Source organism: Trichogramma pretiosum, unplaced genomic scaffold (genome assembly GCF_000599845.2).
Source record: "Trichogramma pretiosum strain Unisexual culture from Peru unplaced genomic scaffold, Tpre_2.0 scaffold143, whole genome shotgun sequence".
In the NCBI taxonomy this organism is placed as follows: Eukaryota; Metazoa; Arthropoda; class Insecta; order Hymenoptera; family Trichogrammatidae; genus Trichogramma; species Trichogramma pretiosum.
This window is the reverse complement of record NW_019640832.1, coordinates 26,218-48,525: the sequence shown is the minus strand read 5'-3', so window position 1 is coordinate 48,525 and position 22,308 is coordinate 26,218. Positions and strand designations below refer to the sequence as shown.

At 43.7% G+C, this 22,308-nt stretch overlaps 1 protein-coding gene across 1 annotated transcript in view; it reads left to right on the top strand.

Annotated features, from left to right (window-relative positions):
* The window catches only part of LOC106651161 (phorbol ester/diacylglycerol-binding protein unc-13-like), a gene marked incomplete at its 3' end in the record, with an annotated part of 166,158 nt that overhangs the window by 118,037 nt on the left and 25,813 nt on the right, over window positions 1-22,308 (top strand). Inside the window, exon 8 of the mRNA XM_023463425.1 lies at window positions 2,369-2,542. Coding sequence (XP_023319193.1) covers window positions 2,369-2,542 — 174 coding nt within the window. The remainder of the gene's footprint in view (window positions 1-2,368; window positions 2,543-22,308) is intronic.

Genomic DNA, 22,308 nt, shown 5'->3' with positions numbered 1-22,308 from the left:
TCTAAATGCCTCACGCCGCAGTCTCCATCTGATACTCGACCTATATCGCTCTTGGCTGAGCTCTTCAAAATCATCGAGAGACTTGCTCACGCACAGCTTTCAACTCATCTGGCTCAGCATAATCTGCTTGACCCCCAGCAACACGGTTTTAGACCTGGTCGCACCATGGCGTATTGATCTCTAAGCTGCGTCGTATTGGCTGCGATGCAGCTGCTGTGGAGTGGTTCGCTAGCTACCTCAGCGATCGCACGATTGCAGTCAGAGGCGACGACGGCACTCTCTCTGAACCGCTGTCGATTTCTTCGGGTGTCCCGCAAGGCTCTGTTCTTGGGCCCCTACTTTTTGCCATTTTCATAAATGACCTACGTGAAGCTTTGGTGTCCTCTAAGCACATCATCTACGCCAACGACACTGCCATTTTTCAACATCACTTCCCGTCAAAAATTCGAGAGCTTATTGCTAATATCAACTCTGACGCCAATGCAGTCTCATCCTGGGCTATAGAAAACCAGCTCAATCTCAATCCAGCTAAAACCAAGGCCATCATTCTCGGCAGTCTCGCCTATGTGTCCGGCATTGACTCAACCGCAATGCCTGTAATCTCAGTGAATGGCACAAACATCGCCTTCTCGACGAGTATTAAATGTCTCAGCATTACCATCGGTCCGACTCTGACGTGGACAAAGCACATTAATACCCTCAGGTCCAGATGCCATTTTGCACTATATTTGCTGCGTTTTTACAGACACGCACTAAATCGAGACTTCAGAGCCAAACTTGCAGTCACGCTGGTCCTGCCTCACTTGGATTATGCGGCTGCTGTCTACAATGACGTATCTGCTACGTCCGACCTCCGACTTCAGCGTCTCCAAAATGCGTGTGTCCGCTTTGTCTTAGGGACAATACCTGCTCGCGAACACGTGACCCCGTATCGTCTTGCTCTCGGCTGGCTGTCGGTTAAGCGACGTCGCCAGTACTTGCTTGTTTTACTGACGCTCAATATACTACGGAAGGGCGAGCCCGGCGCTCTCCGAGATCTCTTCACACTCTCTTCCGATCAGCAGATTCGCCACTCATTGCGACGGCAAGCCCCGTTATTGCATTATAAAACCCCTCGCACCTCATCACTTCATAATTCATTTTTCATCACCGCCTCACGCATCATAAACTCACTTCCATTTCAAATCGACCTCACCAATAGATCCATAAACTATCGCGCATCTCTTCACAACCACTTATTCTGCCTTGACAAGGCAGACTGGATCACTCGTTGCCACAACGAAAACATCGAACCAATTCCACCCCCGCTCATCAACGAGCTGGTTCTCTGGCCCTAGTCCGAGAGAATCTTACTCTCGCAGATTGCATCTGCTGTCTCATGATTTTCTGCTCTACACTAGTTATAAGTAACAATGTTATATTCTGATCTTCGGCACTTGTAAATATTTTTTGTCTTTTATACTACTCTCATTTTGTATAATAGTTCATTGACTTATGTACTATTGTCCACCTGGGCCACATAGGGTTTCACCCCACGGTCCAATCAAATAAACAAACTCAAACTCTCTCTGTATTGTGGTTGCTATTGAACAGTGTCCATTTGTGTATTTTGTTGTGAAAAGTTCTGTCAATGTGCATGTTGTTAAGCACCCAATTTGATATTGTTATGTTGTATCTAAGTGAATTTAACAAATTGCTCTACTGTGCCTTAAATTATGAGAAATTTAAGTATCAGTATTATATAGTCATGTTTTTGCGACTGATTGCTTGTAATATTCTAATGATACTTAAAAGTTAGTATCTAAGTGCTTAGTGTAATGTTATTCGTATATTAAAAAATTTTTTGCATTTTTATTTGTATACTAATTTTAATGTTTGATTGCATATTTTATGCCATTCGGACCATGCAGTCCTAATTGGCATTAATAACAACGTTCAAATCAAATCTTTCTTTCTTTTTTGCACACTCGTAAATAATTAAATTATCGGTCATTGCAAGACAAGAGCAAGAAGTGTTCGTGTGGGTACGATAAGATACTTTGATACAAAGTATCAATCTTTATCCTCGTGTGAGTCTACACCTGAGAGTGTTTTTTTTTCATTATATTCACTGTTTAATTACTATTGGGATGGGATACATTATTTATTAACTACTTAGTTAGCGATTAAAAAAAAAAAAAAAACATAGGATCTATTAAATATTTCAGGAAGTTTTGCCAATACATGGGCAACGCTTCTTAAAATTTATCATTTTAATTTTTGAGATAAAATACAATTTGATTTTCAAATATATGATGTTAAAAAATAAATTTTCTATCAGAGAAATTAATGAATATATATTTCATTATTTATAATCTTCAATATAAAGGCCAGATCATTTTAAGGAAGACCTTGCATGGAACAATGATGGTTACTGGAATGTATCCTCTTCAAGAAGTAATATTCATAATAATCGAAAACAATTACCTGAAATTCCTATATATTATGAAGAAAATAAAGACACATCAAATGTTTATTATGACAATGAAAACGGCTATCACAGGTATGGTAAAAAGTTTAAATTTAGAGTAAAATAAGTAAAAATTGATACATTGTTATACAAAGTGATGGTAAATGGCAAGGGAGCGGTCGTTGACTCAGTGGTAAGCGTGCTAGCCTCGGAGACAATAGACCGCTCGAGGAGCCGGGTTCGAATCCTGGCGAGGGAAATTGGATTTTTCCGATTGCCGTTCGGCGGGATGAGAACCCATGTGCTCCGCCTATCTCGGGGCGGGTTTTTCCCTGGAGGAGGAGGAGGAGGAGGGTGTAGTGTATATGCACTACGTATACCCCCAGGTTTCCCCTGCCCCACAGGTCTTCGGGCCTGGGCAAATGCGAGACAGCAGGAGGGGGGTAGTTAAACTCTTCCTGCGCACGGGCTCTAAGCCCCCTGCAGGTCCTTCTAAGAAGAAGGTGTCTTGTAAAGAGAGATAGAGAGAGAGAGAGAGAAAGAAATTATCGTGATGCCATATTATGTCTATTCTCGATATTGTGATGAGTCTGATCACTTTTGCTGTAGTGAGAAGCAGGGTTGTAAAATAATGAATTAAAAGACACTACAAATCATAAATACAATTGATTTATGAATTTAAACTATTTTAAATCACGAATCAATTTTGATTTTTGACTTAAATGATTTTAAATCACGAATCAATTTTGATTTTTGACTTAAATGATTTTAAATCACGAATCAATTTTGATTTTTGATTTAAATGATTTCAAATCACGAATCAATTTTGATTTTTGATTTAAAATCATTTTAATTCACGAATCAAAATTGATTCGTGAATTAAACTTGATTTAAATTATTCATGACTTAAATAAAATTTCAGGTCTCCAGTTTCTATGAGTTGTTCATACTACAGGTATAAAAAATAGCCAAGAGTGAACTTCTCGTGTACATTATAGCTCTTTTATTTATAGGAAATTTAGTTTTTTTCATTTTAAAGGTTTCGTAATAAACATTTAAATTATTATTGACCTCTCCGAGATCATTGTAGTGAAATTCCCGAAAACTTATAAAATAATACTTACAGAGGGGTTTTTGGGGTTGCTGATTACGAATTCGTTGTCGGCGATTATCTCCGAAGTACCCGGAGCTCAGGGTGGCCGTCATGAACGACCTCTCCGAGATCGTTAGATTAAAAGTCACGAAAAGTCACAAAATAATACCGACGGGGGGGAGGGGGGCCAAAACAATATAAAAAAATTAAAACTATCTAAAGGAGTCTATTCTGTACTTCTTTTACCTACCTGAGGCTCGGTAACCCCAAAGAAAAAACTATTGTTAAATCATCTTATTTGTGGCTTTTTATCCACCTGGGACTCGAGAATTCCATAGACATGAAAATTCTATGTCGCTTTTATGCATCAGGGGCCCGAGTAACCCAAAAGAACAGTAACATCTCGGAGAAGTCTGCTCCGATTAGCTACCAGGAAACCGCAAAAAAAATTTGGGAAAGATCTGTAATCCGAGGTTGGAAAGGTCTCCTTGTTAAAGTAAAAATATAGTCCTATTGACAAATGAAGAATTAATAAGTTTTACGTTATTTTTTCTTGTATAACCAAATTATAAAGGATCAATGAAATAGTAAAAATTTAATATTTGCCAAGAATAATTTAAATGTTGATTACGAAACCTTTAATATGAAAATAACTAAATTTTCTAAGTGCGTGAAAAACTCTTACATAAACAGGAAAATATAAATATACTTTTAGAATTCGAAACTTGGAGAAGCTCAAAAGGATTCAAACTCCCTAGAGAAAACCATTATATACCTCAAAAACTCATCTGAGGGCCAAGAAACCCAACAGAACCATAACATCCTGGAGAAGTCCGCTCTGATTTATTTTAATATCCTGGAGCCTAAAAAGCTTAAAAGAGCTATAATGTACACGAGAAGTTCACTCTTGGCTATTTTTAATACCTGGAGCATGAACATTTCATAGAAACTGGAGACCTGAAATTTTATTTAAATCATAAATGATTTAAATCAAGTTCAATTCACGAATCAAAATTTATTCGTGATGTTATATACCCTTGTAAGGTATCTGATTCAAACACAGCTAAGAGTCATGTGACTCTTAGTACCTTTCGTCTTATGAATGAAAGAACAAATCAAACCTTAGTAAATCGAATTAGGTGCAAAATTTTCGAACAGCAGAACCGGCCATGGCCAAATATTGCAGAAGAGTGTGTGAAGGAATATAACACTACGGTTCATTCTTCAACCGGATTTTCACCAAGGTATCTTTTGACGGGAAAGAGTGATGATTACTTGCCTGCAGAAATAAATTTAGGTGATCAAGATAATTTAGAGGAAAATAGAAGGAGAGCAAGAGAGAATGCAGAGAAGAGCCATAGGCAGAACAAGGAATATTATGATAAAAATAGTGTAATTATCGATTATAAAGAAGGAGATTTAGTTTATGTACAAAATAGCTCTAAGTTAAATAGAAATAAGTTAGATTGTATAAGGAAAGGACCGTTTAAAATAGAAAAGAAAGTATCGAATACAATATTTACAATTGATACTGGTAATAAAAAAGAATCAAGTATGTATCATGTAAGTAAGTTGGTGCCTTATAAAATGCATAATTAACTCTTACCTGTGTTTTTGAACGGGGGGATGTAAGGTATCTGATTCAAACACAGCTAAGAGTCATGTGACTCTTAGTACCTTTCGTCTTATGTATGATTGAATGTAAATAAGCGTATCGATGTCAGATAGAGGCAGACGGTTATACAGGATACAACGTACTGTAGTTCCGACATTTGTGTTGATTCAGGTTAGTTTAATAATGTTAATTTTGTAAATAATGTAAATAGTAAATGTTAAATAAATCCCACAGTTATTTTACTGCAACAACCACGTCGTGTCATTTAAATAACGCCCAAGCTTACACCTATTAATACGGGGTAATAACTTTATTATTTGAATATTAAATATTACTTTCTGTTGTGTCTGAGTGGGGAAGGATCATGAAATAAAGTGTATAACGCTCAAGTGAGATTTACACACAAGACTTTATTACAAGAAAACTAATAACTATTGAACAAGCTTACAAAATAAGTGTGGCCGATGCTCGTCGATATGTAGGGCTGCAAACGCCGTCGGGGCGCTACCGTTGTTGCTGTTGCTGGAGCGTTACGCTGATGCTGCTTGGCCGCCGGTCGCGGCTGCCTCGGTGGTGTTGCGGTGGCTGCTGCAGTGACGGTCGTCGCTGCTGTTGGGCTGTTGCGCTGCTGGGCTGGGTGAAGCACTCACTCGAGCTTTACCGTTCGCGAATACAATTAACAATTTCGATGGTCGCGGCGTATAAGTACAAGTACAAGTTAGTCGCTGTTATTGACTCGCGCTTGGTTCTCACTAAGTACAAAATGTGCAATTCGCGTTGTATTACAAGTCCGTTAAATATTTCAAGTCGCTGTTACACTGATTTGATTATTCGCGCGCACAGAGCTTCGCCTTACTCGACTCTTTAGGATGATCTGCCCAGAGCTTCGCCCTGCTCGACTGTATAAAATGATCTGCCTCGAGGCCTAATTTTTATGCACGTTATATACTAATTAAATCATGGACCTTTTGGCGGGGGTACGTCTTGGGTTTTTCCCGCAAGTCGCAAGTCTACCAGCTATTTCGTCACTTGTTGACTCGGTTTCCGCTAGACCAGTGTGCCCAATGGTTATCTGAGGTCAAAGGTCAAACTTGGGGGAGATATGGGACTTGCGAGCGCGCGTGCGAACCTGCTTCTCCCCTTTGTGCCAATTCAAATTATTCCACGAGTCTCGTCTCGCATGTGTGTGTTATGTCTTCTTTGTGTTCGACTTACACACACACGCGAGTACACATACACGGAATATATACGCGTGCGAAGGCTTGATCTAATGCGTCGGTAATGTTGCTCGCGCACGTCCGTACATACCTTCAGCCTTTGCCTTGCTCTGTGTTCGGCTGATACACATATGCGCGTGGGTTCGATCTAATGCGCCGATGTGTGTTGGCCGCTTACATTCACACACACATTCATGCGACAGCGCCTGCCTGTCTCTGTGTTCATCTTACACACATGCCTCTTTACGCGAGATCAGGCGTCATACGTGTTAATTTGACGGTCTTATTTAATTATTATATTTAAATTTTACTATACCCAACGCTGGGTTATTGGTATATAACAGTGACTTAGAATGATTTTAAACCAAAAATCAAAATTGATTCGTGATTTAAAATGATTTTAAATCAAAAATCAAAATTGATTCGTGATTTAAAATCATTCTAATTCAAAATCAAATTGATTCGTGAGTTAAACTGGATTTAAAATAAAAATTGATTTAAACTTTTACAACCCTGGTGAGAAGTATCTGCAGCTAATGCATATCACACATTCTTTTTAAAAAAAGTGAGTGAAAAGCAAGAGGGTAAATACACGAACCCGTTTTCCAATCCTTAAACTCGAAATCAGGGCTGAATTAACTCATTAGTGCGGGATTGACTTTTTTAGTTAATTTTTAATCAAATATCTTTACCATTAAGAATTTTCCAAAATACTAAAAAGTACATGATTTTGATGTTAAAAGTTGACGTTCTTTCAAAATCCGAACTTAAAACTGAAGTTAAAAAGTTTTATACAATTAAAGAACAAAAAACACAAATTTCAAGTCCATCGAACTACGCATAATAATCCGAAATAGTTGTTTCTATCTGAATTATTCCAATATGTTCTATTAGAAGAATTTCTATTAGAAATATAACGTTGTTCTCAATACCACCCGTTATCCAGTTTAGAAGCCAAAAAAGAAGAGCTCTATCAACTATATTTTTCGGTTACGAACGGTTTAATAGGTTTTTGTTTAAAATTTATAATAATTAGTAATCGATTGTAGTACCGCGCTTCTTTGGGTCCGGTGTTTAAGGTTTTTATTTGAATTTCGATGTAAACTCTAAAATAATCAGTATTACTAAATGTTTGAAAATTGTTTAAACAATAAATAATAATTTGGGTGGGTGCATGATAGGATCTCAAAGGGAAACACTGCATGAGTCACATGAGTTTTTATTTTCACAATTTTCTTTATTTTCATTCAAAATCACTGTTAATTCAATAAAAACTGAGTCAATTAATTAAAAATATTGATAAAAATTATAAAGTAATTGAGCTCACTGATATTATGATTGATTTTACACTTGAATTGTCAAAAGTTGCACAAATAAATTGAGTAGTCAACGCGAAGCTAGATTGTATCAAGTCACACTTAATTGTCAAGAGTCTTTACAAAGTTTGAGTTGTCAATACAAAGTTTGATTGTACTAATCCACTCTTATTTACTGTGAGTTGTTGCACTTGAGACGTGCAACACTTCCCTTGAGTTCACAGCAAGTTGAACTTGATTTGTGAGCAGACCGGAGCACAACGCAAGAGGTTAAATTAATCCTCTCGTCGGCAGGTGTGAGCAGCTGGATGAGTTGATCGAGATCACGTGAGATTGCACATGGCTATGTGTAACCTCACTTTCACTCGTCGTGTGCTCGTGCGATTGAGATGAGCCAAAATAATCCTGAGAGTTGAGGTGATGACAAAAAGATTCCATCAGGCCTGCAGTAGACATTATTGGTCTTCAATTGCAGTCTGGATGGTTTCTTTACCTGGTCGCAATCGATGAGTTGATTCCGATTCGCAGACCGATGAGTTGCGCTTAGATGAGTAGAGCGATGAAAAGAGCTTGCCGAAACGTCCTTGTTGCCTGGCTTGCGCTTGGTGAGACGATCTAGGGCGGTTGAGTTGATGAAGCTGTCCAAGGTGATGATGCTCGATGTAGCTTCTGTTGAGGTGACGTCGGGAATTTATTCGCAGTTGAACCAGGTCGATGCACGAGACACGAGCCAGATGCTGAGTAGACAAGTGCAGAAACGAGGAGGAAGTGTTCCGGAACAATGCGCAGATAGCAGAGTGGCCGTCGGCACGTGCCGAGGCGCGACGTCATCTCTCGCCGCGCAGTGAGAATCACTCCGACGCTTGCACAGCACGTGAACGTGTGCGTGTACAAGCCGCTCGCTCATACCTGTTCGAATATTTCTCGAACACTAAATAATATTATTAGTCAAATATGATTCCCTTGTTAAGGGCTTATATATACTTTAAACTCAATATTTTAGCTTTCTCATAGAGGAAGCTCTGTGATAGACTCGAAAACGAGATTTTGAACCAGACTTCGTAGGACAATTTGGTTTACATATTTGTAAACTAGATTAAATTCTCAACAAATGTCCGTATGTATGGATGTGTTTGTTTTCTCGGCCTTTTGGCTAAGATAAAAGTGTACCATTTTAAAGATGAAATCATTTTTACCAAGTGTACCATTTTAAAGATAACATCATTTTTGTATATTTTCTCTTAAATCTATACTTTTCAAGTTATTGGGGACTCGAAATGAAAAAGACGGCTAATTTCTTTATTTTCAATCGCGTACGTCAACATACATAAACAATGTTTTCAATGAAGCCAGAGTTTTTTATTAATTTTTCAGACATTCCTCTACTACATCCCATAGTATTTTTCGGGCTTTTTGATGATATATCAAATTTACCACCCACATAATTTTACGTTGTGATAGAATTACGCCAAACTTGCTTTATGATCAAAAACCGTGGAAAAAAATGAGATTAACCTGTTAAGTCCGACATGGAGAAATGTTTTCACCACTTAACGTGAATGTGAAACGTCATCTACTTATAAAAGAGCGACATTACATCGGAGAAAGCCTCGAGCGCTTCATGTAAGTCGATGCCGCTGCTCTGGGTTTCTCGGCGCGTCCATGCTTTGCGTTATAGCGTGCGTGCATCGCCTGTTTCGATGCTCGCAGCTCGTGCTACAATCAATTTATCGACATCAAGTCGTGTTAGATCTACGTAAAGTAAATACGTAGATTGTAAGGAAGTAGACAGCCAGCACAGAGTCCGGCGGTACTCCTTCCTTCATTTGTATCCTTAAATCCTGGCCGAGAGAGAGATCTGGGTATCGAGAGCCTAATAATAATAATTTTGGATCGGCGCGGTTTCTTAAGAGCACCGAGTTCGGAGTGAGAAAAAGTCGCGGGAGACGTAAAGACGTAGAGCGACCTGTGTATACAATTCGAGCGCCTGCTGAGGACCAGCAGACAAAAGCCTGTCATGTGGAAAGGAGACCTGTACTAGCTGACGGGCTGACGACTACGGAACTGGGCGAACACTCTGTGTTGGTCAGCGCGTGACGAAACTCTTGCGTCGTTAGTTCTGTGTCGAGTCAGTGTTTGTTGTGCGAGTGTGAGCGATCCGCTGTGGAACGAGCGTTGACCTGGCTTCCTCTCGTCTGCCCTTGCTTCTTCGCAGCTAATATGAAGCCCAAATCTACCTGCCGATCCGTCAACAAATGTAAGTCGCCTATAACTCTCTCACGTGCATGCGCCATTGTATTCTGTTTCAACAAGCTTGATCTCTCTCGAACGTCGTCCCGATCTAGCCCAAACTCACGACCGCCGTATCGACCGAATAGCCCCGGTGGCCTGATTTCGTATAATCATTGTATCGGAAGAATGTAATGTGTCGAACGCGTAACCTAGAATATCATTTGTAATCTGCCTATTTCGTGTATAATATTCTTTAGGCATCACATTCGTGACTGGCGCCCTTTCTCATAATAAATATGCCTAATTGTTATCATTATTTTACATGATCGAGTAGATTATTTTCCGACACCCCTACTTTTCTCCTTTTACAGTATACAAGGATTTCGCCGAACTTTTTACTTGCCTCCCTACTCGTAAGCGGTTACAAGATATAATTTACTTTGGCATTATTAGCGACAAAGGTAGCACAAAAAATGATACGGGTTTGGAATACTTGTAGTTTTATAGTTATTATTTTTTGCAATATCATTATCAAACAATAAAAAAAATACAACTTCGTACATGCAAATATATTAACGCGTCCACGGAGATTCATTCAGGCCACGCACGCACGGCTTTTTATAGTGATCACGGCTTTTCTAACTCGCTAGCACGTTAACCAGTGACGTTGGAAAAATATTTCGCATATGCAAAACAATAGGATTTTACCTGCTCTTTCCGATAGTGATATCAGTTTTTTTGAAGAATGCATTTTTCTCTCAGCAAAATCGGTTTGAAGTAAAAATATGTATTTTTGAAAGATTTTTCCTATTTTTTGTCACTTAGTTTATATTAATCGAAAGAAAAACTATTCAAGAGTATTGTGTAAAAATTTATTTGTTTTATAATATATTGATTAATTTTACTATCCATGATTTTCACTGCTGTTCAAAACAGATCTCATCAATGAAGAAAAACAATTCACGTAAGACGATCGTTCAGAAGACTCGCACGACGTATTGTGTGTGGCGCGAACGCCAAAACTTATTTATATTTTGAATTTGCATCGCGATTTCTGAAGCACACACGTGAATACGTCGCCCTGAACACTTCACAATACGTAAAGCATACAGTCTCGCGACGTATACGCATAGACAGCACATACATGTATTATCGAAACGTATAAGCAAGAGAGAGAAAGATATCTCAACGCAGTCAATCCCGTAAGCTAAGCCGACCTGCTGTTGCTTATTTTATTACGTTGCCTCGTGCGTATATGTAAACACAGTCATACGCGCGTGCGAGAGCGAGAAAGAAAGAGATACGTGCATCGAGTCTCGGCAGCGTGCAGCAGCAGAAAGCAGTTGTGTAGCTGGCGCGGCAGCCAATCACAGCGCGTAGCGCAAACCGACGCTGTATAGGCAGTTATACTATCAAAGTTGCGCTCGCTCGGACGGACGGACGGACGCTCGGTTTTGATACCAAACGCGAATATAAATGTTTCACATCAAAATTCTATCCGTCTGGACGTTAACGGGTTAATTTAGCTTACTCTATTTCTTCTCTTTTTTTCGACAAGTTGATATACGCCAAACGCGTATTTTAGACGCGCACTGCAAGTCACTCCGGAGTTTGCGGATCGGCGCCGTATCTCAGACTCACTGTGATCGGCGCCTTTCCCCAAACCGAAGCGAACCGCCAGCAGCGGTGGTGGGGGCCGCCGCTGCGTCGCGCGCCGTCCGCGCCGCGCTATATAAGCCGGCGCGCCGGGCCGCTGCGGGCATTCGCTCGCGAGCTCTTGAGCTGAGCACAACTCCTGGCCCATCCGGAGTTTGCCCAACTCTCCTCTCGAGTCTTTGTAACTCGACGCGTTCGAGTTACACTAAGTTGTTGGCTGGATAGGGACGAAATTCGCAAATAAAGAATTTAACTTTATCTCAAACGCCACGACTATTTCTTCTCACTTCCTTCCCTGCCGTCACATCCATCTCAACCACTCGAAGCTTCGGCAGTGGCCGCTAGGTGGCGCCGAACCGATACCCTCAAGCGACGTGTGCCCGCCAGCGCTTAAGTATCGGGCACTTCGAGCCTCGGACAACTCGATCCCGATCGATCAGCAAGTGTTGCCTGGACCTTCCGGCACACCGAGCAGCGGCGCCGACCCGGATCACTCGACCTTGCGGGGACTGCGATCGCCACGGACCATATCGAGCTGGAGTTCAACTGCCACATCGACCGTCAAGGATAAAGGGGAACTCTGAAACGAATCATCAAACTCGGTCCTTTTCAGGACCTCCAAACGTAGGCCTTAACCTCTGAGCCAAAATCGACGTGCTGTTCAGCCAACTGTAGAAATCAAGAATTCTACAGTTCTCTGCGGCACTCAAGGCCCTTTTCAGGGCCATCGTTCGAATTCCATCAAACTTTTATAAGTTCGATCACTAGCCGACCTGGGGTTTTGGAGTTTGTAGCTCTAGAACTCTTTGGCTTTTGAGTTTTCGAGATTATAACTTTGAAACTCTTTAGCCTCTGAGTTTTCGAGTTTATAACTTTGAAACTCTTTGGTTTTGGGTTTCGGAGTTTGTAGCTCTGGAACTCTTTGGCCTTTGAGTTGGAGTTTGTAACTCTGGAACTCTTTGGCTTTTGAGTTTTTGAGATTGTAGCTTTGAAGCTCTTTAGCCTCTNGACCTCGCGGTCGCTCGCTATCTCCATATCTACGAGAGAACCCGCCAGTCCCGTTTCACCTACACCGGTCAGTGAAAATCCGGCTGGAGCCATCTACTCCTCCTCGTCCTCGGCCACGCATACGAACACCGCCAAGGTCACCCGAAGTCCCCGCCAAGCGTCACTTCGGGCTGGCCTTCCTGTCTACGTCGAAGAAATCGCCATCTCCACAACCATCAGCTTTCGATCGCCTAGGGCCACCGGTCGCCTCGCCACAAGTGCCCACCGCAATTGCCGCGCCTGAAACAAGTCAGAACGCGGACGACAGACGAACGACACGCGCTCTCCAACGACAGCAACGAAACCACAAGAGGTCAATCGCGCGGAAACTCAAGAAGGCTGGTCAGAAGTAACAGCTCTACAAAACAACCAAAACGGTCCTTTTCAGGACCACAAAAGAAATTCAAGGTCTAAGGAACACCACCGTTCGCTCGCCTTAACAATTGGCGGCCCAACGTGTGGGGCTTCAAAGTACGTGGATACATACTACGAACCCGCTCTACGCAATGCCAGTCGAGCGCACTCCTCCGCGCGGCGCGCGCACTCGCTCTCGAGCTCGACTCGAAGAGCAAGGAGTTCCCCCACTTCTGGGAGTGGAAAATCACCCAGTGGCGCCCATACACAGACAAGCACAAGAAGAAGGAGAAGATACTCCCCCACCACCACAAGGAGAAGGAAGGGGAGATCCCCCACCGTCACCAGAACCCAATATAAGGCGAGCTCCACCGGAGCAAGATCCATTCGCTCTCAGACAGCCGAACGAGCAAGACTTGCCTCTACAACAGCTGGACTTTCCGCTGGTAGATCAAGACATCGCTCCTCAGCAAGACTTACAGCAGAATAATCTACAACAGCAGGACTTTCCGCTGGTAGATCAAGACATCGCTCCTCAGCAAGACTTACAGCAAAATAATCTACAACAGCAGGACTTTCCGCTGGTAGATCAAGAACTCGCTCCTCAGCAAGACTTGCAGCAGAATAATCTACATCGGCAGGACTTTCCGCCGGTAGATCGCAACATCGCTCCTCAGCAGGACTTACCGCTTAATAATCTGCAACAGCCAGCTTTACAGCCAGACGTACAGCCAAATCCACCTTTTAACATGGCCGCAAGATTTCCACCCGCCTTACAGAGCTGGGAGGCTTTTTCACAAGCACTCTTCTCAATTCGACCGAACCTACCAGAGTACACCGGTGCAGACTACGAAGACCCAGATCGTTACTTGACCAAGTGTCAAGAATACGTAACAGCACTACAGATACCCGACGCTAGCAGAGTTAGCATCTTAGAAAAAGGATTGAAAGGCGCTGCCGAAAAGTGGTGGCTATGTTATAAGCCAATGAATCTTACTTTCGAACGTTTCTCTGAGTTACTCAGAGCTCAATTCGACAGCCAGTCGATTAAAAGTGCTCTAGTCGCTAAACTATATGGAACGTCTCAAACAGAAAAGGAGAGCATAGGAACGTTCCTACAGCAAAAATATATGCTGTATCAAAGACTAAGACCTGACGAAGACGAAGCTACGAAGATCGCTACAATGATCGAACTCCTCCGTCCCTCAGTCCGAAAGAGTCTTAGGCCGTACACGATAAACGACTTCGCCACTCTGCTGACTAAAGCCCAAGAGATAGAATCTGACGAAGCCGCCGAGAAGAGCACTTCGACTAACAAGCCGAAATCGAAGGACGCAGAGCAGCCAAAGGAAAAGAAGAAGTCACTTCCAAAGTGCTGGCACTGCGAAGGATATCATTACAACAGAGACTGCCCAACAAGAAAAGATAAGTCACCGCAGGAAAACTGGCGAGGTGGAGGAACACCACCGGCGACCTCCACCCAACCTCCTCAAGACCACAACTAAGTGGCATCTATGCCGGTGACGACTCTGTGCTCAAGATTTCAATAAACTTGGGTACAAGAAGGGTATCCGCTGCCGTGGATACGGCTGCAACTCGAAACTTCATACATCCTGACTGGTTTCCGTCGGATGCAAAGTTTAAACGAGTCAACCTCGTCGCCACCCTCGCAGCCAAACACCAGACTATGACCATCACAGGCACGGCCTGTATCACCATATCAATCAACGGAAGAACTTACTCACTACCAGTTTGCATCGCGCCTACAGTAACCGAACCACTTGTACTGGGGATCCCGTGGATCAGAGAAGAAAAGGCCATCATTGATGCAGGAAGAAATGTATTACACTTCGGCAAAACCCAACGCCAGACCGTACCATTTCTTCAATTTCAAGCTATCGAAAACACAGAGGCCCAAACAGTACGTTTGACAACCGGATTTCCAGAGAGACTAAGAAAGAAGGTAGACGAACTCTTCGCTCAACACGCTCATGTACTATCTCCGCATCCCGGGAGTTTGACCAGAACGAATAGCATCACTCACAAGATCACTTTAAAGGAAGATACCACGTTCCGGCTCCCACTTTATCGATACTCAGAGGAGAAACGCCAAGAAATTGACAGACAGATTAAAGAGATGCTTGCCTTAGACATCATCGAACCATGCATCTCCCCTTATTCATCCCCAATAGTCTTAGCCAAAAAACGAAATGGAACTTGGCGATTTTGTGTCGACTATAGAAAGCTAAATAGTCTTACGGAGGACACTGCGCAGCCTATCCCACGCATCTGCGACACGCTCAAGGACTTAGGAGATTCTTGCGTTTTTTCGACTCTTGATCTACGATCCGGGTATTGGCAAATACCCATGGACGAGAAGTCCAAACCACTCACAGCCTTCGCTACTCCTTCGGGCGGGACTTACCAGTTCAAGGTGATGCCCTTTGGCCTCAAGGGGGCGCCAGGGACATTCCAGCGTTTAATCTCTCAAGAAGTACTAGCTGGATACATGGGAGACTTCTGCATCGGATACTTAGATGATATTATCATCCACTCCAAGAGTTACGAAGAACATCTACATCATCTCTCACTGGTGTTAGAAAGATTGAGCATCCACCAACTTACTTGTAGCCCCGAAAAGGTCCATCTTGGGTTCCCAAAACTTGAGTTTCTTGGATTCAACGTCACGAAAGATGGAAACGAAGCCAAGGAAGAATACATCCGTGAAATACAACGAGTTCCTCCTCCAACGACCATTAAACAGCTCCAGTCCTTCATAGGAGCTTGTAACTGGCTACACGAGTACATCAAGGACTTAGCTATCGCTCTAGCACCACTCACCGAACTACTAAAGAAGAAAACTCTCAAGTGGACGAAGGAAGCTCAAACAGCCTTCGAAGATGTAAAGAAGAAATTCACCGGCCCACTTAAACTCTCTCGGCCCTCTGCCGGGAAACGCTTCATCTTGCAAACAGACGCCAGCAACCTCGGAATGGGAGCCGTACTGTTTCAGGAAAAGGAGGACCAAGAACGAAGCATAATCGCCTACGCAAGTGCAAAATTCAGCGAGGTCGAAAGAAGATATCACTGCAACGAGCAAGAATGTTTAGCCATCATTTGGGCCATCAAACGATTTCGCCACTACTTAGAGGACGCCCCGTTTACCCTAAGAACCGACAGCAAAACACTGACATGGCTCCACCGATTTAAAGAGACCAGAGATAAATTGCTGAGATGGTCACTACTGCTACAAGAGTTTCAATTCAAGATAGAACATTGCCCAGGAAAGCTGAATGAACTCCCGGACTTACTCTCTCGCAATCCAATTGGATCGCACACCGAGCTCGAGAACTGGGATAAGATGATGCCACCCGAAGTCACTTCACAACGACAGTCCACTTCTCCTAAACTAATGCTCATAGATATCACCGAGCCATTAGTCGAAAAGATCAAGGAAGATCAGCAAGAAGATCCAGCACATACTCATATTGCCAAGCAATGCATACTTGGACACAGCCAGCGCTACCGAATAGCCGAAGGAGGACTTTGGTACTTTGACCAGCGGCAAGAGAAATGGAAGCTCTCAGTACCCAAAGATACTAAGCCACGAGTTTTACACGACTTCCACGACGCCGCAGGACATCCTGGAGAAGATGAGACTTATCGCGCCATACGAGACAGATTCTATTGGCCAAACATCAGAAAGGACGTGCGAAATCACGTTAAACTATGCCGAATTTGCGCCTGCGGTAAGAAGTCAAGATCTTCAAATGCGGACATTCGACCACACCAGCCCAAAGAGCCTTGGAGTTCCATCGCCGTAGATTTCATGGGTCCATATCCTATCACCGCCAGAAGAAAAAGATTCATCTTAGTCGTTACCGACCTCTTCAGTCGTTGGACCGAAGCCTTCCCAATGGTCACGTCAGACACAGAAAAAGTAATACGCATAATGGAAGATGAAGTTTTCAGCAGATGGGGCTATCCGCAGTCCATCCTGAGCGACAACGGTCCTCAGTTCCGCAGCGCAAAATGGCAACAGGCGTGCGACAAGTGGCAGGCCAAACTTTACACCACGGCCATCTATTCACCACGGGCGAATCCCACTGAAAGGCGCAATCAAGAAATAAAGAAAGGCTTACGACTCCACCTAATGGACCAACAACAACATCAGCAGTGGGACTTGAGACTTCCACAAGTTCTCTACGACATGCGCTGCCGCCACAACGCCGCCACTGGACAAACTCCAGCTTACATCCTGTTCGGCAAAGAACTCAATCGTCCCGGCGACTGGAAATTGACGCCGAATTCTTCCATCACTGACGATTGGAAAGAGCGAGTCGAGCAGACCCGCAAGGCCCAGACGAGATATCAGAAGAAGTACGCGACTACCGAGACCAACAAGGCCGACTATAGTCTTGGAGACTTAGTCTACACAAAGGCCCATCACTTATCTAGCGCGCCTGACAAGTGGCATGCCGGTTTCGGTAAGAAATGGGAAGGTCCCTTCCAAATCATCGCACAAGTAAGCGAAGATGTGTTCATTTTGAACAAAAACGGGAGCGAGACCAAGACACACCGCTTAGAAATCAAACCAGCAGAAACTCAAGGCCTGGAATTTCCGGCCGACACTCGCTCGAATACTGATTCGACACCAAGCCCGGTACCTCCGGCAAATACTCCCTCGAACGCCGATTCGACTCAAGGCCTGGAATTTCCGGCCGACACTCACTCGAACTCAGATTCGACGCCAAGCCCGGTACCTCCGGCAAATACTCCCTCGAACGCCGATTCGACTCAAGGCCTGGAATTTCCGGCCAACACTCACTCGAACTCAGATTCGACGCCAAGCCCGGTACCTCCGGCAAATACTCACTCGAACGCCGATTCGACTCAAGGCCTGGAATTTCCGGCCGACACTCGCTCGAACACTGATTCGACCCCAAGCCCGGTACCTCCGGCAAACACTCACTCGAACGCCGATTCGACACCACGCTCGGATACGCATCCAGCGTCCCCAACACTAGAAGAAGAGAAGAAAGAAGACTGTTCAGGTGAACACGGACATCGCTACAACCTCAGAAGAAGGAATAAGTAATTATAAGTTTAGATCTATGTACGCGTACTAGAATAAGTTAAAAATATTTTATTTTATAATTCTTTCTTGTAACTGGAATATTTTTCTGTTTTCCTATTTGTAACTTGAATATTTTTCTGTATTCCTATTTGACGCTTGAATATTTTTCTGTATTCCTTTTTGTAACTTGAATATTTTTCTGTTTAGATTTAAGATGCTTTGAAATTTAAATACATTTTGTTTTATCGTTTTAAAATAAATAAGTCCCTTAGCAACTAAGTACTTAAGAATAAAAATATTTAAAGGCTTAAGTAAAATAATAGGTTAAGTGTTTGAAATTTTGAAATGTTTAATATATTGTAAGAAAATGTTTAATTAGAATAAGGATAATAAAGATAATAACTTAGAATAAGATAGAAACAAATGTAACTCCAGTCAACAACCAACAACTTACCGACCGCCTTGACCCTGCAGTGCGCGTCTTCAAAAACCGGGGGAATTGATATACGCCAAACGCGTATTTTAGACGCGCACTGCAAGTCACTCCGGAGTTTGCGGATCGGCGCCATTTCTCAGACTCACTGTGATCGGCGCCTTTCCCCAAACCGAAGCGAACTGCCAGCAGCGGTGGTGGGGGCCGCCGCTGCGTCGCGCGCCGTCCGCGCCGCGCTATATAAGCCGGCGCGCCGGGCCGCTGCGGGCATTCGCTCGCGAGCTCTTGAGCTGAGCACAACTCCTGGCCCATCCGGAGTTTGCCCAACTCTCCTCTCGAGTCTTTGTAACTCGACGCGTTCGAGTTACACTAAGTTGTTGGCTGGATAGGGACGAATTCGCAAATAAAGAATTTAACTTATCTCAAACGCCACGACTTTTTCTTCTCACTTCCTTTCCTGCCGTCACATCCATCTCAGCGACTCGAAGCTTCGGTAGTGGCCGCTAGGTGGCGCCGAACCGATACCCTCAAGCGACGTGTGCCCGCCAGCGCTTAAGTATCGGGCACTTCGAGCCTCGGACAACTCGATCCCGATCGATCAGCAAGTGTTGCCTGGACCTTCCGGCACACCGAGCAGCGGCGCCGACCCGGATCACTCGACCTTGCGGGGACTGCGATCGCCACGGACCATATCGAGCTGGAGTTCAACTGCCACATCGACCGTCAAGGATAAAGGGGAACTCTGAAACGAATCATCAAACTCGGTCCTTTTCAGGACCTCCAAACGTAGGCCTTAACCTCTGAGCCAAAAATCGACGTGCTGTTCAGCCAACTGTAGAAATCAAGAATTCTACAGTTCTCTACGGCACTCAAGGCCCTTTTCAGGGCCATCGTTCGAATTCCATCAAACTTTTATAAGTTCGATCACTAGCCGACCTTGGGTTTTGGAGTTTGTAGCTCTAGAACTCTTTGGCTTTTGAGTTTTCGAGATTATAACTTTGAAACTCTTTAGCCTCTGAGTTTTCGAGTTTATAACTTTGAAACTCTTTGGTTTTGGGTTTCGGAGTTTGTAGCTCTAGAACTCTTTGGCTTTTGAGTTTTCGAGATTATAACTTTGAAACTCTTTAGCCTCTGAGTTTTCGAGTTTATAACTTTGAAACTCTTTGGTTTTGGGTTTCGGAGTTTGTAGCTCTAGAACTCTTTGGCTTTTGAGTTTTCGAGTTTATAACTCTGAAACTCTTTGGCCTTTGAGTTTTCGAGTTTATAACTTTGAAACTCTTTGGCCTTTGAGTTTCCGAGTTGTAGCTTTGGAACTCTTTGGTTTTGAGCTTCGGAGTTTATAACTTTGAAACTCTTTGGCCTTTTGAGTTTTCGAGTCTGTAGCTCTAGAACTTTTTGGCTTTTGAGTTTCGGAGTTTGTAGCTCCGAAACTCTTTGACCTTTGAGTTTTGAAGTTCGTGGCTTTAAAACTCTTTGGTCACTAGCCTTTCGAGGCTGTTGTTCGAAAGCCATCAGACTTCTCGCCAAAGTCTAATGCCAACTAGCCTCTCGAGTTGCGGAGAATAAACTTTGAAACTCTCCGGGCTACCGACCTTTTCAGGGCCATCAATCAAAGGTCCTCGACTTGGTTTAAAATCGATGTCTGCCGTCTTATCGCTCTCTCCCCACCCCTAGGGCCACGAGTATATAAGACGGCAGCATGGCGAGCCTCGCTCACTCTCGATCTCACTTCCGAGCGAAGAACACGTCTGGACTTTCCGACTGTTTGAAACTCTATCACCGTGGATCACTTAAACGCATCAACTAGCAGCGGTCCTTCTCAGGACCTCCGTCTCAGGCTTGACTCGGGAACTGCTAGCGACGACGAACGATACCTTCGTTTCCGCGCGGAGAGACCACCTATCGAGCGTTCGCTTCCTGAGCGCCTTCGTTCGGTAGTGGTCGTCCCGCCGGGTAGCGGACTTAATCGTCAGAGCAACGAAGACCAAGCTTGCATTCGGCATCCGACTCGGCCTGAACTCTCCGTGCCACCAGCGCGCGCTCCTCGAGCCGAATCGCCAGGTCTAAGGCAGCCGATAGCCCGCCGACCTCGCGGTCGCTCGCTATCGCCATATCTACGAGAGAACCCGCCGGTTCCATTTCACCTACACCGGACAGTGAAACTCCGGCTAGAGCCATCCGCTCCTCCTCGTCCTCGGCCACGCATACGAACACCGCCAAGGTCACCCGAAGTCCCCGCTAAGCGTCACTTCGGGCTAGCCTTCTTGTCTACATCGAAGAACTCGCCATCTCCACAACCGTCAGCTTTCGCTCGCCTAGGGCCACCGGTCGCCTCGTCACAAGTGCCCACCGAACTTGCCCAGCCTGAAACAAGTCAGAACGCGGACGACAGACGAACGACACGCGCTCTCCAACGACAGCAACGAAACCACAAGAGGTCAATCGCGCGGAAACTCAAGAAGGCTGGTCAGAAGTAACAGCTCTACAAAACAACCAAACGGTCCTTTTCAGGACCACAAAAGAAATTCAAGGTCCAAGGAACACCACCGTTCGCTCGCCTTAACAAAGTTTGGTGGCCGGCTTCCACAAAGTTGGACGTCGTCACCAGGGTTGCTTCGAAGATGGAGAGATACTTCTCGAGAGTCACTTTCTCACTTTTACTTTTCGCTTTCTTTCTATTCTTTCTCACGACACAACTTTGCACATGCTTTGCGGACGAGCAGAATCGCAATAATGGCCGACTCGCGACGTGGTCGTAGTTGTCTATCTCATGTGTCGTCTGAAGCGTCACGCAAGCGCCTATCGATATTAATCGATACGTGTCGATAGCTCGATGATTATCTTCTGCTTGTTTTACATATCAACACAGTGTGATTATGTCTGGTGGGTGTTCGTTTTTCATCATTCGTCTGCTGCTGAATATTTTGGTACTTCAATGGATTGTCTCGTGTTTGTACGTATGGTGTGCGGTTACGTAAGTAGAAATTTGGATGTTCAACCTGAGATGCGTCTCGACTGATGTGCAGGTGTCAAACTAACCTGTCACCTGTCAAGTGTTATTGATTTGGTGGCATCTTAATAATATTGTTCTTTGTCATATACATCCGGTGGCAAGAATTTCCTGTGTATACGAAGAGATTTAGGTGTGATCTGCTTGTGCTTTCATCGTCTGTTTCGTGTCATCTGTTCCATTGTGCTTTATGAGAAAGGCATCGTGTACTCTTGAGTAGCATCAGTCTGTTGATTAGTATCTTATCGTCTTGATCTCTGATCTCTTGGTTGCTCTGATCTTCTCGCTTTGCTTTTCTCTCTTTTTCCAGGTCTCGGGTGCTAAAGTGTATAGAAGAAAACATACATGTGTGATAGGGGCAAGGTGTACGGGGTTCGTCTGGTCTGTACAGTTTATATCTACGCGTGAGCTGAAGGGTGGATTTCAACGACTTGTAGCGCATAAATTATGCCGCTACAAATTTATATTCTAATATATTCTAAATAAACTTTATCTTATATACTATATTTATACGTAAATTGCCTGCTCCAAATACATCACATTTATGGCGACGAGGTGAAAAAAAGAGGTAGAAACTCGCGTTAAATGTCCAAACCACTGAAGCTAGATTTAATCCAAAATTTAAACAAGGAGCAGTTAGTTCAAGAATTAATAAAAAAGAGTGTTGAGTGTGATATATCTGAAACTATTGATTCCTCACGAAAAAAACTACGGAAGACAGTGCGTCAGGAAATCGCCGACTCCAAAAAAGTGACGAAACCAGTGCGGGCACAGCCGAAACTAGTGCGGAAAATCTGACCACACCGGCA